At 30.5% G+C, this 9388-nt stretch overlaps 1 protein-coding gene across 1 annotated transcript in view; it reads left to right on the top strand.

Moving 5' to 3' along the window:
• LOC106682468 (lachesin) overlaps nt 1-9388 on the top strand; it is a 61976-nt gene that overhangs the window by 50987 nt on the left and 1601 nt on the right. Inside the window, exon 3 of the mRNA XM_014423334.2 lies at nt 8699-8884. Within this exon, the coding sequence (XP_014278820.1) occupies nt 8699-8884 (186 nt within the window). The remainder of the gene's footprint in view (nt 1-8698; nt 8885-9388) is intronic.

Genomic DNA, 9388 nt, shown 5'->3' with positions numbered 1-9388 from the left:
ATTGACTCACCAGACTTCCTAGAGAGATAATCCAGATCCAAATTGTAACCATTTTTGGTTAAATCATATAACTATCACAAATTATACAAAATAGAAGCATAACAATTTTTGAGCATGATTCATATAATCATAAATCCACTAAATACAGTGCACTCCAGGTGAACTGCAATTTTGTTTAATCTCATGATTGCGGTGATTGAACATTCCACCGATTTCTTGAGCAGTAAAAAAAATATTTTTCAGATTTATTTTCTCATCGACTAGTATTTTGGATTTCTTCCAGTCAATCATTCCATTAATAAGAAATTTTCTCTTTGCCATTTCCTGTATCTTAGTTGAGAAATTAATTAATACTGGGATTTGGTCTGATTTCAAAGCTGTGATCACTCAGGATGAAAGAGGAAACCTATTTCGAACAAAAAAACAAGAAAACATAAGCTAAAACTTTTTATTTCTATACATAAAAAGTAAAATTGTTACACTGCAAATAACTGGCTGATATATACCTCCAGCCATATACTTCTAAATATATATTTCTAAGTTCTGGAAAATAATTCCTTTAGATTTTCTAATTACTTAGTTTAAGCTACGAGTAATACTTTAGGAGTTATTGGATATCAAACAAAAAATATACGACGCTGATTATGAAATAACTGGTATACAAGGCCAATCAATGCACCCTTCATGGAGTTCTAGACTTTTTACCATCGTCTTTTTTAAAGGTTTTTCATGAGAATCCATTGAAAGAAATTAGTTTACAATTACTAGATTAGTTTGCTACTTATATTTAGAAAATTACATCAAATATGGTTCGACTAGGGTCCTGTTTCATAATGAAAGCTAATAGCATTGGTCCATAAATACAAGTGTAGAATCAACATGGTAATAACACTAATACTCATTTTTTCATAATAGTGATGACTATTAGTGATATTACAGGAGTTAAAAAGTACTAAAGTACAATTATTGTTCTACAAGTCGATGTAATTGGATTAAGTTAAATCTCCAAAACTAATGGTATTAGTTTGTACTTTATTATGAAAAAGGGCAAGGGCAAGATAGCATCTATTGGTTAGTGCCGAAATAACACATCAAAATGGTAGACATAAGTGAAATTTATTAATTAATATTTTGATATTAGGGCGTTGTGGAGGCTACTACAATTTATAAGCTAGATCAGTAGAATATGAATTGATCTCTAGTGATAAAACTAATAATCCAATTAACAAATACTAAAATGAAAAAAGGGGAAAAATTAAATTAAACAAAAACTAATAATTATAAAAATAACTGAAAGGACTTTAAATTAAATAATACTACGGCAAATTTACAATTATAGCATTAATATAATAATGAAAATATAACAAGATGTTACATAAATACGATAAAAATAAAGATCTAATAATATCTAAATAAATAATATATAGCTAATTTTAATCATAATATAATGAACAATTATGTGGAGTTTAGAAAAAATACAGGCAGATATGATCATTCGGTGAATCTAAATCAGTTATTGGGAATTATATAAGTAAGAAAGTACCCAGTGAAATATTTTTTAGTTTCCTTTGTGGTTGATTCATTTATTAGTCATTCTGGTGAGCGATTGAACGAATATATTTGAAGTACGTTGACTAAATATATTGGTGGTTCGATAAATTTAATTTTGATTTAGATATATTATTTCTTTTCTAAATAAATTATAGCCTATACATTTTAAAATAATTCTATAAAAATAAAATAGTTTAGGTGGTTAAGTAACAACGATTTTAACTTTTTCTGCTTTACTACTGCAGTGCGTTTTTGTTCTTAATGTTCGATGCTGTAGATTTGCAAGTTAAGGTTCAAGTTAGATCTTAAAAACATACAACTTATTTTATAATGATGCCATACGAATATATCTCGCAGTATAAATATTTAAAATGATGAGTTCAATTTAAAGAAACAGTAAATTATTTTAAATCATGAAAAACTTCGCACTGATCTCAAGTCCTTAATGTTTTATATTAATTAGTACTGGTTTATAATAATTAATTTCCAGAACAGCCGTTTAAACCCTAGCTACTTGCGCTGAGCAGGATGCAACCACAATCGCCTCTGCCCGGACCCTGTTCGATGATTAATGCAACAGCTGAAACCGATAGTTTTCCCTTAGTGCCCAACTGTCCTTTATGTAAATGTTACTGCCCGATAGCTAAACGTTAACAATTTATTTCAATTCCTTACTTCTACTATTTTAGGTTGAATAAGAAACAAATTAGAAAAAAAAAACAACATAATAGTACAAGAACCAGGGTGAAAAAAACAGTTATTTCACCCCAATATTTTATTACTTTAATTAAAAATATGAATAATTATTAGTCTAAATTGATGAGTCTGCCGAGTGTAGATAGAGGGAATACAAAATTTAAAAAAAATTAAAATTTTTTGTTAATATCAGTTAACAGCGAAAAAAAAATTAAAATGTGCAATTTTTTTACGATAGGCTCTACAGATCTTGTAGATTATTTGCTGCATGCAGCTCTTATTGTTGATGTAGCATATTTGTTGATTCTGTATATTCATCAGGTTTTTGGCCTCCCGCTTGGTGTCTTGTTCATTGTAGAGGCGTCCTGATGAATTGCTTGAAGCCATAACCTCAATTCATGAGATATTGCCTGACCAGTCTCTACAAGCAGTTCAGTGTTAGATCTCTCCCATTTGTTAAGGCTCTGATACCTGATCGCTCCTGTAATTGTACGGAACACTTTCCGATCAAATCTCTCGATTCTGCTTTCTAGGGTACCTGTTAGAGCCCAGGCATCGCAGTCTTATATCAGAGCTGGCTTTGTCACGGCATTGTATATCTAGTTTTAGATCTTTAGAATTTTTTTGGCATTTCAGTATTCATGACAAAGAGAAGAATGCTTTGTTCACGCTTGTTATACACTTTTCTATCTCAATCTGTTGAACTTTTTTGATGTCATTGTAGAGTCGAGGTATTTCCATCCAATTATTCACATTTTTTTTTTAGCTTCTTTTTTCTTGGACTATGTTGCATTCAAAATTCAATTCATATAATACAAAACAGATTTATATATTATGAAAATATTCAATATATTTTATTTAGTGGAGGCATAGTTGTTTAAGAAGCAAATGTGTATTATAGTTAATTTCATTTGTTCCATCACACAATATAATTATATTCTAAGCTCCTTGAGTTTTTGGATTATCAATTTCGTACACGGATTCAAGTACATCTCAATCAGCACATTAACTTTTTCATGGTTGATTGTGAATTTAATGACCTATTTCCGAGTATCGAAACATATTATCGGTAAATTTAATAAAGCGGAAAAATATAAACGCTAAATGAGGGGCAATAATAATAAATTCTCGATAATAGAAACCGAAGGTAAAGAAGCAGTGAGAGGTTGAAGACAGAAACTAGAGTTATGGAGCTGTATTAAAAAGGACGATGGAGGCTAACGGCTTTATCTCGTATACATAAAGAGATACATAAAGCCGTATGGAAGTATACCATAAAACTGTTTCCCTTTTAGTAACGTTCACCCGGCCCTCACCTACCCTCGCCAAACCTACCGTGTCCCGTTTAATCACCGCACTCCCTGGATAACTCCAATAAAAATAACTCAGCTCCTGTTGTTTTAACTCCTAACTATTGATGGTTCCTCTCTTCTGGTCCACTTTATTTTTATAAAAGGATTAACTAAAGTAGCTTTTGCAATTAACCAGTGCCTGTTAAAGTTAACTAAAGCGATAACTGTATAGACAATCAGTTTAACATTATCCACTTTTCATTGTTTTTTTTTATAAAACTTTAGGTCAATATAAATTGTTAAAGAATAGAATAGAATAAAATAGATAAATAGGTCTATCTTGAGAACTAATGTCCAATGGTTATCCCATATGTAAGGTATTTTATTTTAATAATACAAATTCTCCCTATTTTGGTATACAACTATCTGGTAGTAATCCCTATTTGGTAGTACAAGAGACAGGTGAAAAAAAATATTAGTTAATTCACCCCATGGAAAATATTTATAGTTACTAGTCAAAATTGTGGGGTGTGCCAATATATATATATATATATATATATATATATATATATATATATATATATTTTTTTTTTTTTCCTACGCCATACGAAGTAAGCTATTAATTTTACTCTTCCTCTTAGAGGAATGTTGGTCCGCATCCTGCTCAACATCCTCCAGACCAATACACGTTAAAAGATGATCTCCATCCACGTCTCCCGTGTTGCATAGAGGACATTTCGGGGAATCTACGATGCCAATTCGATGGAGGTGTTTTTGGAGATCATGTCCTGTTACTAGCCGAAAACAGGCCACTCTCTTAACTCTGCTAAGATTGCCGGGGATTCGTTTATCCTTATCCAGTAGGCTCTCCCACTTCTTTCCTTCCGCTTGAAATTTGTGCCTAGCACTTGTTCTTTCCTTACAATAAGAGCTTATAAGTGATTTCACTGTTCTGTAGGAAAGTGGTGGAACAGGCTAGTTCTCTACACAACCAAGTTTAGCCAACTTGTTAGCTTGCTCATTACCATCTATGCCAACATGGTCTGGTATCCACTGCAGAGCTATATCCCTTCCTCTTTTCTTCATGGTAGCAGCCATGTTTCTGCACTTTTATTTCGTGGTTGACTCTGCGGCAATTGGTGTTGTTCATTTTTGTATTACGGCTTGAGAGTCGCTGAAGATTACCGTGTTGTCATTGCATTCAATAGTGGCCTTCCATCGCAAAGTAGATAGTTAGTGCCAAGTATAGTTAAAGAGAATAAAAAATGGCGGCAGTTTCAAAACGTTAAAAAAACATTTTCTTTCGGAGCTTCATATCTTTGAAACTACCAACACCAAAATTAGAAAATCTAATAGAACATCATTTAAAGTAGAGCAAATTTACTGAAATATGGGCCATAATAGAGCTATTTACGTTTAATATTTCCCCAAATACAGTTTTTTCTTTTGTTTTGTTTTTTACAAAGATGCATTTCAGAACGAATAAAGAAAAATCAGTAGTAAGTGAATTTATTTTGGGAAAAATATATCTCAGGAATCATCAGACTTACAGATGTCTATTAGCACTAACATTAAACCTTTTTTAATTTAGTATCAAGTAGTTTACGACATATATCCCCTTAGGAGTAGTAGTTTTCATGATGTTTCCTAAAATGAATTAGTACAAGAACCCTAGAAGAGAAAAAAGTCAGTTATTTCACCCCAATTATTGATTAAAACTACTTTAATGAAAACTATGTATAATTAATAGTCGAAATTGATGAGTCTGCCAAGTATACGTAGGGGGAATAAAAATGGCGGCTTTTTAAAACCATTAAAAATAATTAATTTTTCATTCGGAACTCTATATCTTTAAAACTACCACCAACACTAGAAAATCTTTGTTTTGAATGCTGGCAGACATACGTGCGTCTTATGAGTCTAGAGATATACTTTTTTTTCAAAAATCCAACATTTTATACAAACAATTACATATTTGTATATAACATTTTGTCAGTTTATCAAATATCATAAAAACTGCTACTCCTACAAAGATAAACGTTATAGACTATTTTATAGTAAATTTCAATAACTTTAATTTTAATGCTGGCAGACATCTGTACGTCCAATGGTTTCAGAAATAAAGTTTTCAATAAATCAAACCTATTGTCCGAACAACTATAGATAGATTTATTTTAGCAAATATCATTAAAACTACTATTCCTACGAAGGTAATGATCATAAACTACTTTATAGTAGAATTATTTAGTTTTAATTTGAGTGCTAATAGACATTTGTACGTCGAATGGTTATTGAGATATAGATTTCTCAAAATAGATTCACTAACTACTGATATTTCAGTACATTTTTATGAAATGTTGCTTTTTAAAAGGCTATGTCTCGAGAACTATTGGACATAAATAGCTCTATTAGGGCTCATAATTCAGAAGATTTAATTTTCTTTAAATAATGTTCTTTTAGATTTTTTAGTGTTGTTGGTAGTTTTTAAGATATAGAGCTCAGAAAGAAAAATTAATGTTTTTTTAAGGTTTTGACTATTCCTACTTGATCTTAGTAGAGATAGTAGTTTTTATGATATTCACATATGAATATAAATTTGGCAAATAAAAATTCGTCCGAACAACTATGAATCAATTTATTTTGGCAAATATCATGAAAACTACTACTCCTACGACGATAAACGTATTAAACTATTTCATAGCCTATTATACTTAATTTGAGTGTTGAGTGAGAGTTGACATCTGTAAGTCAAATGGTTTTTGAGATATAGATTTTTCAAAATTAATTCATTAACTACTGATCTTTCAGTACGTTCTGTACAACATTTTTATGAAATATTGCTTTTTAAAAAGCTATATCTCAAGAACTAATGACCGTGAATAGCTCTATTAGGGCTTACTGTTTATCAAATTTACTCTACTTTAAATGATGTTCTCTTAGATTTTCTATTGTTGGTGGTAGTTTTAACAATATAGAGCTCCGAAAGAAAAAATAATTATTTTTAATGGTTTTAAAAAGCCCCTATTTTTTATTTCCCCTACCTATACTTGGCAGACTCATCAGTTTTTATAGTAATTATACATAGTTTTCATTAAAGTAATCAAAATTGGGGTGAGATTACTGCCTTTTTTTTCTTCCCGGGTTTTGTACTAAATTCTTTTATAGTTGCTAAGACAAATATAATAAAAACTATTACCCCTACAAAGATAAATAAATCAAAAGGTTTATCCGAACAACTAGAAATCAACATTTTGTGATTTTAATTTGGCTAATACCAATGAGGTTAGAGTAGTATACCTCATATAAAACTTATAATAAAAATAATTCCTTTCATTGTATCCTTATATTAAAGTAAAGTAATTAATAATGAACATCCTCAGAAGAGTAGTAGTTTCAAAAGTATTTACCGTGATAAATTAACAGAATATTGATTCCTCATTAATTGGGAGAATATTTATGTAGGGAAAACAGTATTTAGGAAAATGTTGAACGTGAAGAGTTCTAGCAGGGCTCAGTTCGAATCTCATTAAACAGACTATAAAGTAAGTTATTAAGATTATTTTCCTAAGAATTGTAGTTATTAAGATATTTGCCAAAATAAATTCACGAAATGATTTTTGACAAAATCATATTGGTTTTAGTAAATCTGTATACCTTCGGAATTATTGAGCAGAAACAACTCTATTAGGGACGAAACTGAAAATCGTTAAATGTACTTTTAAAAAGTTTATAGTGACATTTAAGCGTTATTGGCAATAAATCTATCAGAAGCCATTTTGGAAAATCTGCCATATTAGGACTAAGTAAACCATTTACTAGCGTATTTTACAGACATATTTGCATTATAATTTATCGACAGAAATTAGAGTAATGGAACTGTATTAAAAAAGACGATGGAGGCAGACATTTTTACTCAGTTGTCGGTGCAACCAAATTTTAAACTATTTTCAGTAGACTATTAAAAATTATGGAGGATGGTGTGGCAACTTTCGAAAGCTAGTGTGTCACCCTTCTCTGTCTTATTCTTACCATAATGGGAAGGTAAGGTTTTCATTCCACGGGACAACTACAAATAAATAAAAGGAAATATACCGAGTATACATTAATGTTGATAAAAAAAATTTCAATGCAGATCAAATCAAGTGGATAGTGGATATTAGGAGTTTTGCGGCTGTCGGAATGAGTGAGTTTTGTTAATGTTAAAATTTCAATTTTCAAATAGCTTGTACTTATCGAGTTTTACGATTACATGACCCATATTTAAAAACAATCTGTTGCCATAGAGCTTATTCTCAAACTACAGATACATAGATCGATTGTCTCGTTAAAAGTTACTACGGATGTCTACCCTGAATAAAGGGTTCCCTTTTCTCTTTGATGTTGGGCTCTCTCTATTTTATTCTTTAATGTGTTTACTTTTTTCGCCCAAAATTGATTCCAGTTGGTAGTTAAAAATAATATATTTCAGGGGAATTCTCATGAAGTTACCAATTTGTTACACGTTTGTATTACGTATTTCAAGTAATACGATTCTGTCTTTTTGTGGTCAAAAATTTCATAGATACTTTCAAAAGGATTAACATTAAAATTTATTCACTTGGTAAGGCAGAATATTAAGCTTTCTAAATATCTATTCTAAGGCAGAATAGCTTTTTCTCTTCTATGATGACATTACTAACAAATTGATGCTGATGAAATTTTAAATTTATAAATAAATCATAAGCTAATTTTGTCATACACCCTGCAGAAAGATTGCTGTCAACAAACAGTAGAGTGGTTACTCAACAAGGTAGTAATCGATACCGAACAATTGTACTACACGCAGCTCTTGAAAAGCTATACGTTTCTTCGAAAGGGTAGTTTCTCTACACGCCTGTAACACTCCAATTTAACTTAGATCAGATTGACTAAATGTATTATAATGTACAGTTGTAAATAGCAATAAATAAATAAGTTGATTAGACGTTAGGAAAATGTATATAATAAAAAGGTAAGTATTGAGAATAAAAATTTTGTGATTTTATAAAGTTGTTTTACTAAACAGACTTTCTATAAAAACTGACTTTTCATATAAATTTACCCAATAGTTTAACTGATACTCAAAATTTTTTATTACAAGTTTAAACTTCATTTACTGACTAAATCATTTATTTCCACAGATGCACTGCTGGGTGACAATATGGTGGTTAGCAGCGAAAAGTATGAAACAAAAGTGAGCTCTAGATCCCTCTTCGAAAGTAGAATGACACTCACAGTGAGGGACTTCAGTAGGCCCGATGTCGGAACTTATCGCTGCGTGGCCAAAAACTCGCTAGGGGAAGTCGAGAGGAGCATCAGACTGTACGGTAGGTATTTTAACTCTTACATGTCCAACACTAACATGTTTTCACCTGCTAACTAAACGTTAGTTTTCGGTGACTAAATGTTGGTGTCATGCAATATATACATAGTTTTTTTGGTACCTCTTGAAAGGAAGAGCTATGTTAAAGCCCGATTTTGGCTTTTTGAATTCAGGTTTTTGCTAGATAAAGTTAGAACTAAACCTGTGTGGACTGCTAAGTGTTAATTAAAAATTTATGTAAATCTGCAATTTCCATAAAACAATATATATAAAATACTCGATAGATATTGTTTAATAAACAAAGATACACCCTGAAAAGTAAAAAAATATCCCTAAAAAGTGAAAGGTTGATCACACACGTTTAAATAAATAATTTTTTTTTATTAAAATAAAAATAAAATGATAATAAATTAAAACGTATTAAACTATTTCATAGCCTATTATACTTAATTTGAGTGTTGAGTGAGAGTTGACATCTGTAAGTCAAATGGTTTTTGAGATATAGATT

Source organism: Halyomorpha halys, unplaced genomic scaffold (genome assembly GCF_000696795.3).
Source record: "Halyomorpha halys isolate HHAL.00 unplaced genomic scaffold, Hhal_1.1 Scaffold417.1, whole genome shotgun sequence".
Lineage (NCBI taxonomy): Eukaryota > Metazoa > Arthropoda > Insecta > Hemiptera > Pentatomidae > Halyomorpha > Halyomorpha halys.
The sequence above is the reverse complement of the archived record's forward strand: the minus strand, read 5'-3'. Positions and strand labels throughout refer to the sequence as shown.